This window comes from Gobius niger (genome assembly GCF_951799975.1).
Source record: "Gobius niger genome assembly, chromosome: 11".
Lineage (NCBI taxonomy): Eukaryota > Metazoa > Chordata > Actinopteri > Gobiiformes > Gobiidae > Gobius > Gobius niger.
Window position 1 is genome coordinate 18,932,655 of NC_136862.1, and position 23,777 is coordinate 18,956,431.

Sequence of the window (23,777 nt, forward strand, 5' to 3'; positions counted from 1 at the left end):
CATCATATCTGACTGACTCCCATCCCTCCCTGAAAGTCCCGCCACCAAGATCCTACCTATGGGTGCCGATCTCGGTTGTGGCGTCCGGAAGAAGCTGCAGACCCCTTGCTGGCAGATGACAAAGTTCTCCGACGGGGAGTCGAAGGACTTCAGGCGTTTGCCGGTAGTTTGTCCCGTTGTGTAACCGGGAACTGTTGTACTTTCAGCGGGTTGTGGCGCGCTCTGGCTCCGGGGGCCTGGACTTCAACCTGCTCAGGACCAGCTCAGGACTTTAAGCGGAACATTGGATCACGCGGCCTTATCCCAGGTCGATTCATAGGCAATAGGACCTATTATTTGCTCCATGAATGGCCATGTCTGTTTATTTCATGTCACCGTGACGCATGGAGTTTGTTGCACCAAAGCCCCCTTTGTAAATAATCCTGTCGTTAAGGCCAATGGAATGGCATATAGTGGAATATATTTCAATGCAAAGGGATCTCTATTCTTTTAAAGGAAAAGCCTGTGACGGAATCAAGCCAGCGGTGTGAATGTCATCACATAATTATCAGCATAATTTGAATATAAACAAAGACAATAGGATTTACTCAAAACTATAACCAAAAAATCAGACCTATGACATTTGTATACATTTTTGACAGTAGTGTTTTGATCCGGCTGTTTCTAGGATCGTTGTGTTGTGTTGGGGTCTGTTATAGAGACTCTTACTTCTTATTTTTCCACAGAGGATTCAACTCTACTGACAGCTGGAGCTGTGAGCATCATCTTACAAAATGAGTGTCTGGTGCCTCCCTGGCCTCTAATCTGGGTTTGAAGTAATCTTTGCATCCACTGACTGATTAATTTCGACCTCGGAGGGGCTCAATCCAAATCATTATCTCTTTAAATACCTTTCAAATTATTGGCATTCATAATAGCTAGATGGAGAAAAAACAAGAAGCATCAGCCAAACACACTTTTTTTCTTGTCTTTATTTGTTTCTTTACTTCTCCAATGTACAGTAGTGTTATTTGGAAGATAAATGACAAAAGGCACAAATTCACAATAAAAGAAAGAAAACCAGGAGACAAGTTAACATGAGGAAGAGATAGAAGAAAGATTTCCAAACTGATTTATTCGAGGCATTTGGTTTGATAATCTGATTAGAGACTGAAGTAATCTAGCAACATATATCTAAATGAGATTGTCCCTTTTAATCTTATTCTCTCACTTGTGTTTTCTTCTTCAGGCTTTTAAAATGCACCTGGAATCAACATTTCCTGCTATGGTTGCGTGAAATCCCCTCAGATCAGACCAATGTAAGTAGTTCCATCTGATTCCTCTGTGTTGCCGAGAAATGTTAAAGAGCCCATCTTATTTGACCATATTTTTAATTTTTTTTGGCCCATTGGCTTCAAGAGGTGAAGAGCGTTGAGAGACATTCAGCAAATATAACGAGGACAAAGCTATGTTTCACCGTTAAGCACCAACTCCATTTCTCATTTCCATGTGAGCTGAAGAGCGTGGAAAGGATTTCCAATGCAACACAGAGGAATCGCATGGCGCCACATTTCGCGAGCCAAGCTGCCAATTTACTGCGACTTTGTGAGAAAATTCATCATGTTTCAGAGACCGACGACAAGAGGTACAACATTGAGAACAAAAATATATATCTACACACCGTCCTACCAACGACACAGGAGGAAACCCAGGGCACTGGACTAGGCTGCTTGGCTATTTCCTTGTTTCAAATGAAGCCCATGATGTTGAAACTTTCCACTTAAGAGTTATTGCTTTGCTGGAGCTTACTGAAATCTGCACCAAAATCTACACTATAGCTTGAAATAGTTTTTGATGGTTTTGAATTCTTAAAGATACTGTTCTGTCAAGGGCTCAACATGTGAGGGAGTAAGCAGTTGTTTGGCAGGAGAGTCATCTGTATATAAGTGTGTTCATCTACTTGATTTGCTATTTACAATGTCAATACATACAGTACATCCACAAATCTCCATGGTTCAGTTGCGATCCCTGCCACACACGGAACAAGCGTGAAGGGGGAGGATGAAGGGGAAAGAAAACATGGGCATCGTGTGATTTTGAAGAGGATGCAACGGAAAGAAATGCTTGTAAGCAAGTTACAATTAAAGTTCAGTTTCTGATGAATAAATTGGATTATCAGTGATTTTTTTTGTGCTTCATTTCAGCAGCAATATAGATAAACTAGGCCTTTACAAATGGATGTTTCTACGAGTATGAAAGAAAGTTATGAGAGACAGTTTCTGCATGCAAATTTGTTGGGATCTTTGCACCTGGTCGTGTCCTCTTCAAAATCTTGCCCAAAAGTGTTACTAAGGGTTTGGAATATAGTGCCTACAGTGTTCCTTTAGCTTCAGACATTCTTGCCAGTTTCACTAATGACCACAAAAACTCACATCACATCACCCCATGCATACACCTAGAAAAGTCTCAGCTAATGACACACGAAAACAAATGATTAACACCCCAATCTTGAGTTTGAGCCCTGGTTCACAACATTAGCAGAGTTAGATGGTAGTTATTGCTATCACTGGATAAGAGTATTATCCACAGTGGGTGGAGGGATGACTGGGAGGACGAGATACAGAACAGCCCATTCTCCTTGTTCCTTGAACTGTAGTGACTGTCTGGAAAACAAATAGTTTCTATTACTGTACACTAATTTGACCTCACTTGTAACGTAAGGATTTTCTGTGTCCCAGCCAGTCAGTGGCCCTTTGATTCATTCTATTTTTGGTCCTCCTACCGTGCCCTCGTGAGGAGCTACGTCTGTAACCATGGATGGCAGCTATAACTGCTAATGCGCAGTAGGAAAAGGAAGTAATTTATTACATAGCTACTTGTGTACAAATAAGTGTGTTCTATTGCCAGGTGTCTGTTGATGCATTCATCGGTCAAGCACACCATGATGACCAGCTGCCTTTTATATGAGGTTATTATTGTCCAGCTCCGTACAAAACAAGCAGCAGAGCACTGTGCATTCGGACTCATATCTTTTAAAACAAGCAATAGTTGTAGTTCATTCTGTTAGTATAAGTGGTCATAATGTTGTGCCTGATAAGTACAGTATACAGTATCTCACCTACCAGCATAAGCAGCATCTAATCAACACAATTTTAGCTTGAATAATGTTTCTTTAAAGAGGGAAAAAACACAGAAAAGCCAACGCATCAGGTGCTAAACATTTGTACACACACGCACACGCTAACTCACGAAGCCGGAGAGGACAGGAGAAGAGAGACAACTAACTTTTCTCGACCAGACTGTTACACTTTTAGATTAGCGAAATTGATTTCCGACAACAAAAGGAAACACTTCAATAGAGCCTGACGAGAAAAAACAAAAAGAAGTAAACTTAAAAAAAAAATCACGAGTTTGAAATGCAACACTGCGGAGATACAATCTGAAAATGAAACACTCACAGATAAAACTACAGACAAAACCTTTTAAAAAACCCTGTTATATATATTTATATATAGCATATACTTTAATACAGTTATCCCCAGTATATACACCATTGGAATATCCATGTCAGAAATAAAACCTAATTTTTGATATTTCATTATTTGTGATGCTACTGCAGGCCTTCACTTGGACAGATGAAAAATATAAATAAAATAAATAAATAATAATAATAATAAAGATAATGAGAGGGGGAAATAATTATCTTTGAGACAGGGTTTTACAAGGTCCAGAATTCCTGAAAACCAGATGATCTCAGTTAGACGAGGGTTTGGGCTGTACCACTGCACGCTGCCTGAACCGAAGGACGTGAATCCGCTGGTGTCTGGGTGGACTTGTCTGCAAAACAACCACATTTAGACACTCACAGTTTGGTGACTGGAACTGTAAGATCAAAAAGCAAACAATAAGATTCGCATTTTTAGTACCGTATTTTCCGGACTATAAGTCACACTTATTTTCGTAGTTTGGCTGGGGGTGCCTTATACTCAGGTGCGATTTATATATCAAAATATAGAATTTCACATGTTTGTTATTTTCACAGCCACTAAAGGGCGCTCTAAGCTTGTGTACCAGTATCTGCTATTCCTGTACCGCTAAAGATAAAAAAAAAAAAAAAGAAAAGGTAATCGAGCCACAGAAAGAAAGTTTGGAGTGAGCGAGAAACTAGTGAGGTACTGGCGAAAAGTGGAGGTTACTCTTACTGCAATGAAGAAAACAAAAAAAGCTAATCGTGGGCTAAAAGCTATATGACTACAGCTCGAGGAGCGAGTTCGCAAATGGGAGCTTGAACAACGTGCTGCCGGGAGAGGCTCGTCAATGGTGCAGTTACACCTCCATATTCAGGTAGTTGCCAAGGCTGGTGCAACATATATCTTTTTTTCTTCTTCATTATGCATTTTTTTGCTGGTGCAACTTATAGTCCAGAAAAGACATTATATATTATATATTATACATTTTTTATATACAGTACCGGTCAAAAGTTTACTAACACTTCTTATGTATCGGCTTTTAAATTTTAACACTACTTACTTACTACATTGTTAGACTTTCATTGAAGAAATTTAACTATGAATGAACACATGAGATTATGTAGGAAACAAAAAAGGGTGAAATAACTCAAATTCTGTTTTGTATTTCAAAATATTCAAAATCGCCACCCTTTATGTCATGTTATGCCTTTATGGCATTTTCTCAAAGAGCTTTATAAGGTCATCATCTGACATGGTTTTCAACAGCCTGTGAGGTCAATAAACATTATTCAAAAAGAATAAACAAAACATGCAAAATAGAAAAATGTTCATATTGCTCATGATAAATGACTGCAATACATCTCCACACTTTTAACATACTGTATATTAAAATAATCCTTATTTATTATTGTAATGTACCTGATGAGCAGCAGCATTCACAGATGAACACGACCTCAGTCCTCTAGCGCCACCATGCCTTTCACTGGGTCTTTAACTCTCATCTGCACCAAACAAATAAAGATGTTCTAAATTTGACTCATTCACATAAACGTCTCCTTGCAGATCAGACAAACCTCGTCTAGCTCCTTGCGTGTGTCCTCCTCCATGCGCCGGATGTCCTCCATTGTCAACTCGATCCAGCTGTCGATCCAGCAGAACAGCTGACGGTGGAAGTTAGTGAACAAGCGCTTCTCTTGCTACATGGGAATAAAATGGAGAACATGTAAATCACTGAATCAAGAACTACATCAGGCCCAAAACAGAAGAAGTCCTAGAAATGATCCAATAGAACACAAAAAGTGGAGTCACAAATACTGTATCTCTTCCAATAGCTTTAACATAACTCACTCATGCATTATATTTGTGTCCACTAGAGGCTGGTGAAACCCAAATGGTTCAGAAGCACTTTCTCTGTTCATTGATCTAGTGCTCTTAAGGGCTTTATGTCTCCTGCCTTGACGTTTTGTTTTGATAAATAGTACAACCACGTGACAATTCAGCTGTTTACAAACCTTTTGAATAAAGTTTTCCACTTTATTTTGCAGGCCCCACCATTTAAATTTGACAGTGACCAGTTTGTAGGCACACATGTGTGGGCAGTCTTTCACGTTGGGAAGCTCCTTCTGCAATGAACATTGGGGGGAATAAAAACATAACATTTGTGCACCATTGTATGTTATTGATTGAAACTCCCTCTTTACCCTCCAGTTGGGGCCTAGAGGACCTCTTCCTGTCTTTGCTGATTTGAACCTGCAGGGATCTTCTTCTGGCTTGTAATCCTGGAGGAAGACGCATGGTATCATGTACATATTCAGAGTAAATCAACGAGTGAACATATTATAAATACCTTAGGCTCTACTTGGCTTCTGTCTGCAATATCAATATAGACTACGTCCACCTTTTTCCAGGTTTCAGGATCGAGCCCATGTACCTTAAGACAAAGAGGCAAAGGTATGTTATTAAATGTACAATACCTCATTGTTAACTAAGGACTGTCACCACTGCCATAACTATAAAGCATAATACAGATATTCTATCTAATGAATGACGAAAAGTTCTCAAAATGGCGCCCATAACAGGGAAAAGTTATTTTATTGAAACCCATCTGTTCAAGTAGCTATTGCTGAATCTTATTTTTAGCAGATTTCTATTATTTGAGACCATGCACTTACATTGTCTTGGCGCCCCAAGTCCGGTTTATGCCACGTCTCAATCTTGATCAGGAAGTTATCTTTCATATACTCATTCTGTTGGGAGAGGACAAAGCAGTGAGATAACACTTTCAATGATGCCGTTCAGGAAACATAACAACACTCAGTCACAGTGTGTTCGCAGGCTGGTCTGTCTTTGATGCTTCATTCAAATGCCAGATCAAATTTCGCTCTTGTTTGTTTGCCTGACTGTGACCAGTGAGTTTTATGGTGAACATTAGCATGTATTAAATTAGAGAGAGAACAGTAAACTTACAGTGATGACTGGAGAAAGATGTCGTTGCATGAAAAGAAGAGAGATAAGACACATTTTAAAATGACACTTTAAATTACATTTACAATTCCTAACAGCAGCCTACGACATCTTGAAGTGGCTGATTTAAATGAATTGTGATAAGTGGTCAATAGTGTGTGTTAGAGACGAGGTAATGTATTCTTTGTGTGTTAAATAAGTATTTGGCAGCTGATTCCGGGGTGAAGTCTCGAGTCATGCATGGCTCTTCTCCCTGGACTAAATTATTCAAACCTTCCTTCAAGGTGACAGTGAGAGAGAAAGAGAGGAAAGGAAAAGGAGGGAGAGAGAGTGAGTACATGATGGGGTCGGAGTGGAGCAAAGGCACTCCAGAGAGGAGAAACTTGTGATTAAACTTTATGCCTTGTTATAGTTTGTAATATAATACAGAATGATACTACATAATTTAGGTATGGGCAAACTATTTGATGCAAGGGCCACATTGTTTTTTTTAAACTTGCCAGGGGGGCATGGCCAGTCATGGTTTGTAGCATTTTGAAGAACAACTCTCAAAATGACGCACAAAAAGCAACATAATACCTGCAGTTTTGTATTACCTTTTGTTATGTGAGTGAAAATATCGGTTTGGTCATGTTTGCAGGCCAGGTGGAAGGGACCCTGGGCCTTAGTTTGCCCACTTCTGGTATAGTTAGTCAATAAATAAAAATATGATAAATGATTAACACTGTAGTATTATACATATTTCATAATAATTGCCACAGATAATGTACTGAAAGAGAAAACCAACATGACATTTTCAGCATAATCTCAATTTTGTGTCTACTAAAGGCAACGACTGAAATAATTGAATGTCTAGCTAATGTGTAAAAGCAAAACAGTGAATAATGGAGCTGCATTACCTGTGCGACAATAGGGATATGCGTTCCATGCTTTCTCGTGGATGTTGAGAGCCGAAGAGGGGGCCAACATTCGCACAAAAGACGGCACTTTACTGCACAAGAAAGAGGTATGCGCACATTAACTTTGTTCCTACTTCCTCAAATTTGATACAGATAAATGGTGTAATGTTTTGATTCCTATTGCTTTGGACAGTTTCCTCACAGTCACACTAAAAACACTCAAAAATAGGGCCGCACAATATGACAAAAAGAAATAGTTATATTCTATATCAACACAGTAAGTTCCATTAACAAAACTGGTAAGCAATTTGTTGATGTTGAGATGCAAACATATACTGGGGTAAACAGCACAAAAATGTGATAGAAAGGCACATACCTCTGCAAATGGTATATTTTGTGCGTGTACTGGCCCTTCTCTCCATCTTTCTCATAGGGTTCATTTTTCAACACCTCCACTCCTTCTCCTCCACCGGTCTCATTCTTACTGGCCTCAGCCACAGAGTACAGCTGGCCCACCTGATACTGCAACACAAAGTAGAAGCGATGAGGACAAATACTAAAAAAACCTGACCCCTGAAAAATTCTGACCAAGTGGCTACGTCAAAATGAGAAGACGTTTTAGTGCCATTGTTGGATTGTTGATTGTTTGGAAAGACGGACATAAAAGAAATTGATAACAACATTCATCCGCTATAAAATAAGATAAATCAAAATAAAAAAAATTGAATCAATGGGGGATGCGCTGAGTAGTGTCAAATGATCGGGTTCATTATGTAGAAATAATGTTACTTTTAAGATTTTTTAGATATGAAAATTGTTAAAACATTGTCTTTAGTCTACCCTTAGCTTTGAGAAGAAAAAAAACAACAGCAACTGCATCTGTATAGTGGTTACATTTACAGTGAATGTTGCTGGACAGTGCAGCAGAGACCATCCAAGTCACAGGGTTTAGACACAGGCCCTGAAAACATATGACATTTTGCCTTTTATCCTCAATTTAAAAGGTTATATATATATATCAACCCCTGCGGATGGTGTGAAATATAGCAACATGATAATGGAAGGGCAAACATAGCTTTTGAAGGATACTGCATGAGATAAAGCAAAGTGCAAATCTTTAAAAGTGTAATACAAAAATAAAAAAAACAAGGGCAAGAAAAGGTAAGAAAAGCTTGTCTTCTACAAACAGCAATATCTCCTTGGAGTTTTCTGTGTAAAAACCTGTTGCTTTGACCGACATGTTCTGAAATAAATGAGATTCTTATAAATTCGTATAAATTTAGCATATCATTACGGGTAGGCAGGTTTTCTTGGTGGCGGGACGGATATTCTTATGTATTTTTAACATCTTAAATGATGGAGGTCCACACTTTCCTTTGTTGGCACATATTCCAGCTGAGTTGTCTACAAACAGGCCTACAAGTGTTAATCATTGTAGAGATTCAACTGGGGGATCTGGGGCTCATCCTCAAGGACATTTTTAAAGGAATTTACTTCATTTTCTGTATTCTGGTTATATTCCCTACCAAAACATACGATCTTCTCTCTTCGTTAATGCTTAAAATACACACTGTGGACTGAATTAAGATTTTGAACAAACATAGAATACACAAATACAGTGGTCAGGGTTGTTGTAAATAAGTGGAGGTAATGCCCCTACCACAGCTTGGAAAACCTTCGTTCTTATACAATGCCAAGGCTCCATATATAGTTGTACTTCGTGAGCACAGAGACATCAGCTCTGGAGGGTCGTGATTTCAAGGGCAGAGGAGACTGTGTACTTTCACTGAGAGCCACCATTACTCAACTGTCTGCAGGCCTTTTCACTGGGTCACATCAGAGTCCATCTCCAGTGCTAATGTTTTACATCTTACAATGACATGGACTCCGGCTATCAACACTATATGACTACATTGAAACAAGCAACTACTAGTATACACGTTTTACCATGTAATTCCAGTGTATTCAAATGGGGAAAACGTGATTAGCTCGTGAAAGCATATACTTTTTAATGCATATATAACCACATGCCACAGTGTATGCAATGGTATTGATTCAAGTTTGATTTACCCATATATTAATTATATGAACTAAAAAGTGCAAACCAATAATTTGAACAGCATGACAGAAAATTACCACAACCAACAGAGGGAGGGAGTGAGGCAGTAAGGAGGTATTCCAGGTCATTATTTTGCGATGCTGTACAACAGTGCTTCCCAACCAGGGGTACGGGGACCCCTTGGGGTACGCGAGGAGTTAGTAGGGGGTACTTGGGACTATTTTAGATTTAAAAAGAAAGTGAAACTGCACAGTCATTTTGAAGGAAAAGCTACATTTTTTTGCAGTAAAATATATAGTTTTGGGAGGGTTTAGATTTATTTTGAACACAACAATGTCTTTTTACTTACAAATAGTCCCTTTAAGTGACTACTTTCTCAATGAGCTGCAACAGCTCTTGAGGGTGGGGGCCCACAGAGTACCACTAAAGGGTCCAAGGGATCCGTAAGACAGAAAAGGTCGGGAACCACTGCGGTACCACATTGCAAAAAAGCCATGTTTTTGGAAGAAGAATGAGGAAATGAGGAAAAGCATTTCCTGGATATGTCGAACCTCAGGGGGGAGCTAAGAATAGCCACCGACAAAGATGAAAAGATTACTGAAAGATGCGCAAGTGGCTTGAAACACAACTCCAGAGAACAACATTGTTACATGGTAAAAAGTTCTAATTAATTAAAAAAAACACAATAAAGCACATGTAACTTACCTCTTCCACAGAGATGGGAAGAATCACTCGACTGGAAGAGAATAAAAAAGCAAGTTACTCTACTACTAGTGATATAAATTAGAGGTAACACTTTACAATACAGCCTGGTAAGTCTGTGTAGTTACTGAAGTACATCCTAGACATCTACAGTGGTACATCTATGGTACCTATCGTGGTACTCCATAAAACTAACTGTGAAGTACCATTTTAGGTACCATGATAGCTACCATAGATGTGCCACTGTATATGTCGAGGATGTACTTCAGTAACTACATACACTTACCGGGCTGGATTGTAAAGTGATACCAAATTACAAAAAACATAAATTGCATGAGGCGCTTTCAAAAATTAAATTAGGCTTTTTCAGAATGGTTAAGAAACACTGCTTTTATCACATAAGGTATAATATTCTCACTCATAAACATCCTTTGTGCAGCACGATACTAACATTCACATAATCCTTCCCCTCCCACACACAGCTCTGATCTGAGCTCCTCTTCAGGCCAGGCAGGATATTGTATTGAAGTGCAGACTATAAATCTCAGTCAGAAACATACTGTATCCTAACAGGAGGGATTCATGTCTTTCAATTGCTTTGCTTCCTCACCTCTGCTTTGCTTCGCTGCTCTTTCATGTTAACCCTTTGTGGATTCCCTCACATCTATGGACACCTGTGTTCCCTAATACTCATCAAATGTCAACCCAGCACATGCACCCGCAGACAAGGAGTGATTCTAGGTCAACTGTTTGGATAAAGAGTGGGCTCATTCCTTTCTGTGTTTTATTCTACATTGTGCATTTTTTAAAATCTTGATTGTACTTTAATGTTATTGTAATATTGATTTGCATCTTGCTTGACTTCTAAAATGTGTTCTCTGCATTTGACCCATCCTTAATGCCGGAGCAGTGGGCAACAGCGTAGGCCGGCACTCGGAGATCCACCTCCAGATGTGAAGCCAGGCACAGGTCATAAACACCTGACTGGAGGGTAAACTTATTGTACATGTTTTTAGGCTTTGTAAAAGCAGTCACAGTTGTCACTGAATGGGTTCACAAATAGGGAAAAATAAGGACGCATATACTTTCTAAATTTGCACTTTTACGTTTTCATCACAGTTTTCTTTCTTGATTATTTGTACCCACACTTAAAGTGTAGGTCAGATGACCCATTTCACTCGCATACAGTAGTTAACAAATGCAATTACATTCAAGATTTTGCGGAGGATTTTACCCACTTTTCCCATTTTTGAGGTTGTGATCGCTGGTAGTCTACTTCCTTATTGGAAATGTTTACAGGATGAGACATAAAAAGAGGTAAACCTGTTTGTGTGCAGCCACTGTAAGGGCAGTTCTTAACTTGGAGATAATCTCAGTTCAGCTCATCCCCATGGACACAAGTTAGTCCAGTTTTTTTTTTTTTTTTCTTTTTCTTTTTTTTTGAACTTTACTTCAACTATGAAGTTCATGAGGTAAAACTGTGATGACTTAACACTGGAATAAATAATGACTAGAAAGATATGAAAACTTGTCATATCCTACTCATCAGTAGTATGAATATAAAGTATGGCACTTATCCTTTCAAATAGTGGGCACTTTCTGTTGTATGTAACCAAACATTAAATCATGGTTAGTGTAATTACTGCATGCAGACCGCTGCAGACTCATAATCACTCAGGTCTTTGGCCGTGCATTCACCCTGATCCTGGGCCATTTATTGATTAAATCACGTTGGGGGAATCCAGCTGATACATGCATTCAAGAGCAGAGGCTATTTTTAGATGCTGGTATTTATAGGCAAACTCAGAGAGCCAAAAAGGAAAGCTATGCTTTGATATTGTTAATGAAATACCTTTGTATAGTTGTCAACTTTACATCACAGTCACTGATTTATGACTGATTAATTGTCCAGCCTTAATTCAAACACATTTTAGTTTAGTTAGTGGTTTAGTCAGAAATGTATCAGTGTAATACACCCTGATGATGATTACATTAATGTAAATGGTTACAATCAACAGGCCTAAAAGGTTACATAGAAATTGAAATATAGACTAGACTTAATTATGATTATGAGTTTTGTAGATTTTAGAATTTGTTAGAATAAATATTAAAAATTACTTGGTGTGGTCCACTCATCGTTAAAGAACAGTGGGCCTAATCCCTCATACTCTACTATAAACTCTTCATCCTCCAGTAGCATCAGCTGATGTGGACTAGGCCACCTCACCAGGCCTGGAGCTAACTAACCCAACAGCTAGCTATCGAATAGTCAACCTACATTCAACATGCATTTAGGCTATCTGGTGATCACCGGGCATCACCAAATTATTCACTGAAACACCGATCCATTCAATGTGCCATTTTGCAGTTTTGGTGCCTGTTTTACATCCCCTTTAAAACGGACACCCTCCAATTCATTCATCTCAAGTGCGTCCGTCCACCTTGACCGCGTCCGTGGCTAAACCTAGCTCCATTCCTCCGGAGTTGGATGCCATGAGCGCACCACCAGTCATTTCACCTTCACCGCGCATCAATAACATGGACACAGAAGCCGCTATGGCCGCAACCAGATGGGCTGTGGCTTTAACACCTGCTATTTCCTCTGCATCGCACCACCATCTTTCAATTTGCATCCAGTGACATAACTTCTCCACATACCGCCTCTATTTGACTTCCTAGCGGTGTATTGTGTGAAGGGCACAGCCAGTCATGCTATCCGGCTGCTGCGGATGCAACTCGAGCCCGCCTCTCCTCACGGATGCGCGGGGATGAGCTGTCGTTGGAATAAAATAATGACGGGCGTGTATGCAGTGGATAAGACTCAGCACTGCCCCGGCGCTGTGGATAGCAACTCTTGTAATGCCATCACCAGATACTGGCCACAATGTCAGCGATAAACGGCTTCACGTCACTCTCACACACGCTCAGGCACACACACAGGGCTACTTACAATTCCTTTATGAGCATTTTTGGCGGTGTAGGATCCCGGTTAGATTGCCTATCGCCCAGGTGAGGGAACCGCCGATAGGTCCCCGAAGCAGACACTGTCCCCGGTTATCTCTTCTTCTCTCCGCTTGACGCTCTCCCACCTCTCCCCTCTATGTCATTCTACCTCCACACGGTCCCGTATTTTCTTCAAATTCACTTCCTGATCGGGGCCGCGGCGAGGCGTTGCTGTTGCGCACAGAGGGGAGCGAGCCCTGTGTGGAGGAAGCAAGGACGCACAGCTCATGCGACGTGCCCACTCCTCTTTCTATTGAAATGTCTTTTTGCAGCCTAATTCAATGCGATAAACATTTTGCAGCATACATAAATAATGATAAATAATAATTGGTGGCCTATCTAATCATTGCAAAAGTCTATTGTCACACACATGTATCCAATATGGAACAGGGTATAGGCACATGGATTGGAAAACATGTAACAAACATAAAAGATAGGCTACGTACGTGTAATAAGACCCTTGTCACCCTTGTGGGAATAGCTCAAGTCTGAGAGGTGGGTGCTTTTGCGTCATCCAAATCGCGATGACGAAGGAGCGCGTTATTCTCTGAGCATGGCAGTATCTATGGGAATGAAGCGGGGACCACCACTCGTGGCACAGACGCACTCTACGTCATCATCTCATTTAAGACCTTTCGCCTCTACCCCTCATCGCCTCTCGACAATCACAGGAAGTCGATGATGCCTCCAAAAAACGAGAGCTATTACGCGCGCTCGCTTCATTGTGATGAACAATGACCAAAGCATCGGTAAAATAACGACACGCTCCCCGGAATCTGAGACGCACGTGATGTGATGACGAGTTGAGTATCTAGGTCCTAATCCAACCTCAGCAGCATCCCGGAGATTGGGAATAGACCGTGCACGCGGTGCGTGATCCTGTCTGGAATTATGTAATGGCGCGCTGTTGCTGTATTTTTAGAGCATCTGTATCTGCCTGCCAGCTTTTGCTTATCCTATCCCCATGTCACACAGTGTGCGTCTTCTTTGCCCCACATACATTTAGTCGTTTATTGATTTGTTATTGAGATGAACACAAAAAAAAAGCAAGCTATAGTTATTTTGTGATGTTTCATTTATCTGACAGAGAAGACTGATGTGTCAATTCTCTATATCAGGGGTTTAACTAGATATTTTATTTAAAACAGTAGACCCATGTTAGTGAAAGTAAGCCAAATATCAAAATACAGTATCCAAAGTAAAGCAGTTTTAAATGTTGCGCACCTGAATGTATAGTCATCATGTTTTACAGTGGGGGGTGGTGAGTTTTAAGTCTTCGCCTGAAAAGTTTAGGAACTCCTACTCTCTATCATAAGAGAGATCATCCATCCATCCATCCATCCATCCTCCTGATTTCGGTCTCTAGTGGCTGGTGTCTCGGCACACGCACCGATGATCCCCCACCATTGTGCTGCAGGTTCTTTGGACCTGGTAGCCGAGCCGTTCAGTACAAGGCCCATTATCCACTGCGCACCGAACCCTCTCTTTTTCTTCGTCGTCTCTCTGGTGACGAGTGGCAGAGTGTCAAGTGATAGCCATCTGTGAGAGTCAAGTATCAGATACACGAGCAGACTGTTTAACCAAATGTGGGGAGGGAAGAAGACTCACATAAATGAAGTGATGGTTAACATACATAGCCTATTTGATGTTTGTCATCTTCAGAGAAATAGTAAGGATTTGAGAATAACCACTTATCTGGTCTCCTCAATAGGGACCACATGTTTATGCACACCAGTTTGTAAAAACATAATTTAACATTTAAGCATGGAGCAGCGTTTATATGGTTGCATTTTATATTAGGGTACATACATACATCTAATTGTGAATGAGGCAAACATTTTCAGTTTTTAGCGACCTCTGCTGACAATACTGGGTAAAGCTTAGATTTTTGATCTGTGATTAATTGAATTGCTTTCTCCATGTAATACACTGTAGGTTGTATTAAATCAATTAAACACATTTTTCTAACACTGTAGGTCAATGCATTTACAACAAGTCAGTATGAAAAACATGACGGACGTATTTTTATTTAGCACCATATCACAAACAGTTAAAAGGTAAAAACTAGCAATAGCATATTCAAATTCAGTAAATTATCATTTGTTTGGCTAATGTTTGAAATGTGTGTAAAGTGCATTATCTCTGGTTGAAACTGCAGGTGGAGTCAAATGAATTGTCTAAATCTATATGGCTTACAGTATCTTATGAATAAAAGGCCCATTTGGCACAACTTTCAGCGTAGTATGTAATGAAGAGTGTATTATAACGTATGGGGTAATAAATACTATAAACTAAATAAATCACACATTAACATTTGTATGTTCTGCATCAATATAACAGTGTTTGTTCCCCCAGGTGCACCATGTAAATAAATGGCACATGTTCTCAAATGTTAAAGATAAATTATTTAATAAAAAACAGTTAAGGCACTACAGCTGAAGAAATGAGGCGTGAGAGGTTTTGGGGGGATACAGAGGTCATACCTCCACCTTTCACAGTCTTTTCTCCCACTGCCTCTTCTCTTGCTCTTCCTCCTTCTCTGTCATGGTCCAACAGATTAGATGTGTAGATGAGCACCCATCATTTATATAATATAATGTATCTTTTAGATCTCCTAAAAGTGTCCTTTGGGTGTGTGATTGTTTTGCTTGTGCTGTTGACGTCTTCACCGCTCCCTAAACAAAGGCCTCAGGGATGTCAGAGCCATTGATTTTGATGTAGACCTTGGCGTTTTCCTCTCTTTCCATTTGTGCCTTGTTGAGCTGTCGTCGGTAGTAAATCAGGTAGAGTGGCAGCAGGAATCCCAGCATACTAACGGCCAGCAGTCCGATGTTGACCTGCAGGATGAAGCCAAATGTAATCCTGCTGTACAGACATAAGAGTTGATATCTGTGTGATTCTAAACCTACCCAGAATGGATCTCCCTGTAGTGGTCCCATCATCGCCAAAAACAGAGGCTGCTGCAGTAGAGAAAACACTGCACTGACCAGAGACTGCATTCCAGTCAGACTGCCGAACTGGGACGAGGGGTATCTGTACAACACCGGGCACTGACATAAGTATGTGTTCATGATTACAAGTTCGTGCTTACAGCAGGGTCTGTATGGACTCTTATGACCTCACAATTTTAAAGCCCCACTGTGCAACGGTTCCCCCTGTAAATTGAATTTGTGTTTTGAGTTTGTCTGACGTAACAGCATGCAGCGTGACCTGAAGTGTTCTGCAGTGTGGCTTTAAGCGTAATTCATGAAAAGAGGAAGATTGTCAAAACAGAAGCTTGCTTTTGGATATTTCAGTATTATTCCATTATGCAAAAAATAAATAACCCCCCAATTATGTTTAATACTAATATACTAATAAAATGGGCTTTTATGATTGTACTTACACAGCAGCGTAGAGGCCTCCCACAGCAGAGTGAATGAACCCTCTGACCACAGTGTGTAAAACAAATGAGACGATCTGCACAAACCCGAGAACAAAGGTTAATGCTTCAGATACGAACAGTTCAGACCTGACTGTATACACTGTGTCGTAGTGACGCTGTTGATTCTGTCTAAATGTTCCTGCTGTAAAAGGGAATCAGTAACTAACGACTCCACTGGACCACTTACCTGCAGATGCAAATTAGGGATAATGCATGTAATTCCAAATCCCACCAGCAGGAGGTTTGTGAGCATAAAGGCCCTCAAGGCGTTGGTCACTTTCTGTGTCTTCTTGTCCCTGCGTTTTTTCTTTTCTCCTCTGTAGAGCAACACATAACAATGGGATGAAGTTAGACATATATTTAGAGATAAAGTGTTAAAAACAATTAAAGACTCACGTGCTGGTGAGCTGTGTCTCCGCTTCTCCATCGTCACACTCCTTCAACTTCCAGTCCATGATCTGACCAATCACTGGAGTCGTCATCAGACAGAGCAGCTGCAGCACGCCAAAGATGGACGTATACAGACCCACTGTATTAAAACAGAAATTGGATGTTAAGCATTATGTGTAAAGACTAGCATTTGGTTAATAACTACAATGCCAGTTAATGATTAGCTGGTGTCTTACAGGGAGACGGCATGGATCAAGAGGTGGCTGTTTGCTCGAAGGTCATAGGGACAACATAATTACAGTTTGCTCCAAGCGGGGTTATTGCACTCATGAGATTCTCTCAAGTAAAATGACTGCACCCCAAAATACTGTTTCATTACGATTGCTCAAATTCGAAGAAAATGTGCTGAGAAATAAATTGATTATAAAAAAATATACAACTACTTCTACTTTTCATGACCTGCGGGAACACGTGCTATACAGGACTATCTTTGGTGGAGTATTCATTTACTGTTATTTACTATCGTACGGACCTAAAAGGCTACTCCCGAGTGAAATGAGTGTTGGTTAATAAGTAGAGAAATGTTAATGATGTGGACTATGCCTAAATGGAGCTGTGATGACTTCAGTGCCAAAGGTTATAAGTGAAAGTAATCTACAGATAATCTTACCGACTTCCATTCTCTCAACTGAAAAGTCAATAACATTAAGTTCAGCAATTTTGTTGAAAAAAAATAATCAAATGTATTGATTAGAGGTCATTGAAAACAGAAATAGTGAATGAACATTGAAAGAGAAGATTAAAATGGTTTGTTGGGGGTAGTTACAGACCTGTGTTGAGGTCTCCATCAGTGAGTGACTCCAGCACACTGTTCATGGCACCCATGTAGAAGAGGAGCCGCAGCTGAGTGACCGACATGGTGACCAGACTGAGCAAGAGGATGGGGGTCATGAGGCTCTTCAGGAAAGACTGAGCTGCACAAGACAAACACTGTATTACAAAGCTATACAGATAATACAGGATCGCAGCATAATGAGCAATTTAGAGATGCAATTTAGAGACAGAGAGTCCGGGAGGAATGAGAGCTTGTATGTGTTGCTCTTGAAACTGCATGCTCTGTACCATCTGCCTGATGGTAGAATTTCATATTCACCATTCAGAAAATGTGACGGATTCTCAAGGATTTTCTGAGATTGGATGGGGACAGAGCTTTCAAAAATATCTTTCATGGATATATAAACAACAGCTTTCCATTGGCTTTATTCCCAGTATTTTGTCACTTTGTTAGCTAATTTCATACCACTCTTTTAGCTTACTTTGATGACTTGTGAGCTTAATGACATACATAGAAAGAGTCATCAAACTCAGAGACTTACTTTCTTCCTGGGCCTTCGAGTCCATCTCCAGGTCCATGGTGGACAGACAGAGCTTGCTCTCTTTGGTGGGCAGATCGTCTGTCTTCAGGCTGGTGCCCACACTAAGACGTCGCCCTACTGTGGTCACTTGGCGATAAAACTGCTTCCCAGTGATTTTGTGGTCAAAGCCCATCCAGCTGAACTTAATCTTCACACTGGAAGATTGGGACAAACAGACATAACCAGGACGTCTAAACAACACATTTATTAGGTAATATCTTTAATACTCTATTTATAATGAAAACAATCTTCAAGTGGGAAGTTGGAGCGGCTTTTCTTCATCAATGAGCTATGTCCAATGCCTTTTCTAAAACAAGCTCAACTTTGCTTTTGAACTATAGAGACTGTTTTCTAGTCGAATACTTTTACACATATGTAGTACTCACGAGTAGTCCATGTCCTCTGGTCCAGGGAAAGGCTCAAGGGGCCAATTGAGGAAACAGTTCAGGAACACCAGAGCAGCGCAGGCCGCCCATACAACCAAGATGCTGATGAAAGATATGTCAAAATCGTAGATCACCTGCGGGAAAAACAATTGTCATGAAATATGTATTTATCAATGTATTTAATTAAAAGGGACTATGTACACTCAGGATTCAATATGAATGTACCAGAATGAGCAAATAGGCTGTTTCATTCACTGTCCCTGGAAACTAAATTCATGTGCATTAATTACACAATGAACAAATACAATAAAATCAAGATAAAGAGGATGCATGTTGGCAGGTTTGATTTGTTTAAGGGTCAATTTGTTTAGTGTGTTTTAAGTGTATTAGTGGCCAAGTCCCTTAGATACAGATACTACGTCCTCCTCAAACTGCAAATGATGATTGTCCAAAGGTGGTTCTTCTTAGTGGTGCAACACAGTCGTCCCTTGTGTTGTGAATAGCAGCAGATCTTACATTTACAATTGTTCCAGTGGACGGAGGACAACCCAAGCCAACATAAAAACCTATGTTTTTGTAGGATCGCACAGAGCCGGTAACGCAGTGGCCTTTTTTTCCAGAACCATTAGTAATAGTTGTACTAGTTAATTGTTAATACCTTGACTCCAGGGAAGGTGACAGCTGAGGAGGCATATGAACCAATCATGAGGGCGATGAATGTGGACCGAAGATCCCCAAACATGTTAGGCAACTGGAAGAAAATGATTTATAGTTTAAATTACAACAATCAAATACAAGAAATGATGCTGAGATGATGAGAACAGGTATGACGGAAATGCAGCATAAAAATGAAAAATAAGAACAAGGACTGTGGGCTTAATATTGATTCAAAGTGGTAAAATATAACAAAATATATACATTTCCTTTCAAATTCAACTGTTTTCAGTGCACTTGTTTGGAGACGAGCTTTTAGGGTCCCCTTGCAAAAGTTAGTAGCATATACGTAAGATTCTCATGAAGGACATTACATTAATAGGGAGCCATGGTGAGCTGAGATTTCATTTATAACCTTGGCTGAAAGTAAATGGCCTGAAGAAAGTCACGCTGAAGGAGACTGGCCTGGCTAATGATTAACACAAGCACCAAGATGCTGGTCCAGAGGCAAGGAGGAAAACATGTTTATATATAGACACTTAGTGGACCCCTTGAGTTAAAACTTCCATTAAATCAGGACAGACTCACTAAAGCTGCGGGGGCTGGTGGCGATTAAGGGTAGGAATAACTCAATGATTTGGGTAACATCAAGCTAGAAGTGGTTTAGAAGAAAGACATTTTATTGGAAGATTGAAGTCTCTGGGCCCTTTCTAGGAATGGCATTGCCATGGAGCAGCGCTGGACTCCTATTAAAAAGCTTTCTGTAAACTTTACGGCTGATTCCAGAGTGATATTGTTTGGAGGGACCATAGCAGACATAGCAGCACAGCAGAGAATGAAATAGTATAGACCATTCTCAGTCATATGACTTTTGGTTGGCAAACAGCTGTTTTGAACATTGCCTATTTAAATAAAAATTCAAATGGGACCTCAAATGAACCTAAATGAATGAGCAGGAGTCTCCACTACTTTCCATGTGGGACTCCAAGGGCTTTCCACATTTCTAACTAAGCTTGATGAGTCAACTTCTACTACTGTTTTGGAAAATAAATAATATATGCATTTTCTGCATCGAACAATGAACACATTCTGGTCAAGTAAAGTACAACATGAAAAGTAAATATAGATATTTTTGTGTTAAAAGATCACCTTGGCTAATGACTGTCCAGGGTTTATTAGACCTAAGTCCCATAGTTATGTAACTATCCACAAGTAGCTTTCAACCACTTCTAATTCATAAAAGTACCCCCCCGCCCACCCGTATTTTACATGCAAACTTATGATGTTTACCATATTCAGTTTTGTTGCTGATATTTGGGTCTCGGCGTACTAATTGAGGACAATACAAACTCTGCTTCAATGCATTACAGTTAATACGCTTCCTATCTGGCCCCTTTCTGAGAGATACACAGCGCTTTGTGTTGTCAAAGCAAAACACAAGCCAAGAGACAGTCAGGAATGCCCAACCAAAAGGGGGAAGGGGGCACCCGGGCTATTGCACACAAACTATAATGAATCAACAGGGCCACTCTTGTGATAATGGGAAGCTTACATCTGGACAAACAAACTTACTGTGAGAGAGGTGAAGGTCATACACATGCCCCCAAAGCCGTTGAATGTGAGGGCGATGAAGATGAGGACAGAGAGTTCTGCGCAGGACACAAAGAAAGTTTAGACAAAACAAAACTACATGTTTTTAAACAAAAAGGGAAAATACAGAAAAGATAGAGGGCAGAGTTGAGATTGGTCACAGGGAAGAACTGTGTGGACTTACCATTTGGATTATACGCTCCATATGCAATCATAAGACAGGACAGTCCAAAGCAGGTGCTGCAACAAGATATGGTTGGAAACATGTTGAACATGTATGTATATTCTTAATGTTTAATTATACATTTGTTCATTCTAATTTCCTTTTCAGTGAATAGCAAATATGCTGTCATTTGCATGCTGCTGTGCCAGATGCTCTGGGATCGGCACAAAAACTATTTGTTTTTTGTTTTGTGGCTAGATTGTTTTAACTATAAATCTGTCAAGTCAGCCAGTATAGATTTTGTGTTCGTTTTTTTGTCATTACCTTCCTAGAAGTCGGAGATTGCGTGGCCCATATTTGTCCATGACAATTCCCAGCGGCAGTGTGATGGCTGAGAGCAGGAAGGAGCCCACAGTGAAGGCCAGGTTGAGCATCTCATCCTGCTCTTTACAGATGAGCCAGCCGTTCATCCTCAGAGGTCCGTCATGGGGTATCAGAGGCTTCATTTCCACTCCGTCCCCCAACCCTACCACCCCCAACTCACTCTCATAGTAGTCTGCGTACTCATCGGAAGAGGGAGTTGGCAGCGACAGGTTAGTGCTGCTGTTGTAGTTACCTGTGTTTCCCATCAAAAACAACAACAGTAATTATTACAATACATTGTAGTAAGATAAGGTAAGACATTGTGTGCTGTAAGTATAGTTTGAGTGACTTTTCTTTTTGCTTTTTGACTACACTTGGCACCAGTAATAGTTGTGAAGCATTGTTTTTTTTCTTTCATCTATATTTTTGTTGTCAAGCTTATCAGATCACTTTGTCCTTTTGTATTAGACACAAATGCATGTGTGTGAAATTTCATTTCATTTTGTTCTGTATGACTGACCACAAGCTGCTGAGATTATTCAGCACAAACTGCTGCTCTAAGCATTATGGGAAAACATGCAACACGGAAACCTTGTTGACTATGACAAATTTCTGCTGAGTTCACACAGAAGTTTCTCTTTGACTTCATTGTTACTTGTCTGTTTTCTAGTTTTGCTGTCACTTACTATCACTTCCTATCAATCCAGTGGACTTTCAACATCCTTAACAGCAGTAATAAAGCAGCTGTCGATGCTTGTGCCTCATGTCACATGCAGAAAGCTGAGCTGGTGCTTCCACAATCTTATGTATATCATCAACCAGATAAGATTGACTCAGAAGGGGAAAGGTGCTTCACTTAACCGGTAGTTTGATTTGTGCAAACGATCCCAATGTTTCTGATACAAAGAAAAAATCTTCTTGTTGCCATGTTCTTTGAGATGTGTCTTATTTATTGCTGTATTGTGAATTGCAAACACAATGTGCAATAATGTTTCATGCATCAAAATTATATTCTGCATTATTTCGGAGTTAGGGAAAGAAAAGAACAATAGAAAAAAAGAAGTTGAAAAAAGAATTTCAACATATACAGAGATACCTTATTGTGTGTTAACGCAAAAAACAATATTATACATGTTCATTCAATTAATTCATGTGATCTTCCAGTAATTCACAGGTTATAAGAATAACTAAATGTAGAATGTTAACATTTAGTAGAAGCCACTTACCCTCTTCACTGCAGAGATACGAATAAAAGCCTTCAGACTTGAGCATGATGAGCAGGGAGCCCCATCCCAGCAGCACCGCAGAGAAGAACAGATTTTCAATGATAGCACTCACAGCCATCCACCAGCGCCTGGCGAACGCTGTGGTCAAAGTGGGAGCCATGGTGTAACCCCCAGAACGGTCAGAAACACTGTCAAAGAAGAGGCTTGGGTGTTGCCACAGAGCAAGCCTCCCCTGGTGACGCTGGTGTGGTCACTTCTGCAAAGAGAAAGGAACAAGAGCCATCAGTGGTTTTATAGCTACACCTAACATCCAAGTCACATGACCTGAGGAAGTTTCAGCCCTGTGGTAAACATGATTAACTTTGAACCTAAGATAACCAGAAACCCAATTGCATATCTGTAAAGGATAAACAAACCACCAAACATGTTGCTCAGCCTGGACCAGAATTCACAATCCAATTTTGGCAGTGAAGACATTACATAATCATGAGGCAAATGGTGATGTAAGTGTTTGTTTGATGCATAAATCAAACTGGTCTAAACTGGACTCTGAAAATGGGGCTTTCTCACATGGGTGACCCTCTGTGTGCACTGTCTATGCCCCAAACCCAATCCCAACAGAATCATCCAAGCGCAACTCATCACTTCATCACAGCAACAAAACAAAACAAACACAATGCACCAATCAACAGCAAAGGTTTTATACTGAAATATAGTATTATTAATATTGAACATAAAACACCAGCACTATGGTTATTGCACTTAATGAAAGATTAAAAAATAAAATGAATAAATAAAACCCAAGCAAATGTGTGAAGAGTGCACATCCTACCTCTCAGACCGCACGCGCCTGAAGTAAATTGACACTTTTCGTCCAAGGGAACGTTCTTATGCCACTGTAAAGGTAGAAGAAAGTGCGCCCTCTGCTGACCACTTCCATCATTTCACATTACATTGATAAAAAAAGAGTTCTGTATTAGATTTAATAGTTATAGGAAGATTTGTTCTATGTTAATTATGATGATCAAACACAAAAGAGTCTACATACACGTCATGAAGATACTGATTCTCTCGTGCTTTCTGTTAGGCA

General features: G+C 40.1%; 2 protein-coding genes across 3 annotated transcripts; both read right to left on the reverse strand.

The window, feature by feature from the left end:
- Positions 1-3,300: 3,300 nt before the first annotated feature.
- Positions 3,301-13,746, reverse strand: pitpnab (phosphatidylinositol transfer protein, alpha b). Its single transcript, XM_079566269.1, has 12 exons — positions 13,523-13,746; positions 13,024-13,273; positions 10,077-10,107; positions 7,689-7,834; positions 7,290-7,404; positions 6,122-6,196; positions 5,797-5,880; positions 5,651-5,728; positions 5,462-5,572; positions 5,024-5,146; positions 4,869-4,951; positions 3,301-3,816 (listed from the first exon to the last, which is right to left on the reverse strand). Exons 2-11 carry the CDS (start codon positions 13,038-13,040, stop codon positions 4,904-4,906), a joined length of 828 nt encoding a protein of 275 aa, XP_079422395.1. The 5' UTR covers positions 13,041-13,273; positions 13,523-13,746; the 3' UTR covers positions 3,301-3,816; positions 4,869-4,903.
- A 1,350-nt stretch (positions 13,747-15,096) lies between these two features.
- On the reverse strand, positions 15,097-23,058 carry slc43a2b (solute carrier family 43 member 2b). Of its 2 annotated transcripts, XM_079566065.1 has the most exons (14): positions 22,688-23,058; positions 21,423-21,714; positions 21,120-21,175; positions 20,918-20,994; positions 19,350-19,442; positions 18,692-18,825; positions 18,267-18,460; positions 17,721-17,864; positions 17,561-17,578; positions 16,897-17,029; positions 16,688-16,817; positions 16,462-16,535; positions 15,986-16,109; positions 15,097-15,913 (listed from the first exon to the last, which is right to left on the reverse strand). In XM_079566065.1, exons 1-14 carry the CDS (start codon positions 22,845-22,847, stop codon positions 15,752-15,754), a joined length of 1,791 nt encoding a protein of 596 aa, XP_079422191.1. In that variant the 5' UTR covers positions 22,848-23,058; the 3' UTR covers positions 15,097-15,751. The 2 variants fall into 2 exon arrangements, with proteins under 2 accessions (XP_079422191.1, XP_079422190.1); XM_079566064.1 differs by lacking the exons at positions 17,561-17,578; positions 22,688-23,058 and having other exon boundaries at positions 21,423-21,719.
- Between the last annotated feature and the right edge of the window lie 719 nt (positions 23,059-23,777).

Excerpts from the sequence above, each read along its gene's own strand:
- pitpnab (XM_079566269.1), bottom strand. Across the intron at positions 7,835-10,076 it reads TTCCCATCTCTGTGGAAGAG|TATCAGGTGGGCCAGCTGTA; the intron begins GTAAGTTACATG and ends TTTGTGTTGCAG. Across the intron at positions 5,573-5,650 it reads CTCTAGGCCCCAACTGGAGG|AAGGAGCTTCCCAACGTGAA; the intron begins GTAAAGAGGGAG and ends TGTTCATTGCAG.
- slc43a2b (XM_079566065.1), bottom strand. The coding sequence starts at position 22,847 with ATGGCTCCCACTTTGACCACAGCGTTCGCCAGGCGCTGGTGGATGGCT. Across the intron at positions 16,536-16,687 it reads TCCCTAATTTGCATCTGCAG|ATCGTCTCATTTGTTTTACA; the intron begins GTAAGTGGTCCA and ends GGGTTTGTGCAG. Across the intron at positions 15,914-15,985 it reads TACAGGGAGATCCATTCTGG|GTCAACATCGGACTGCTGGC; the intron begins GTAGGTTTAGAA and ends TTCATCCTGCAG.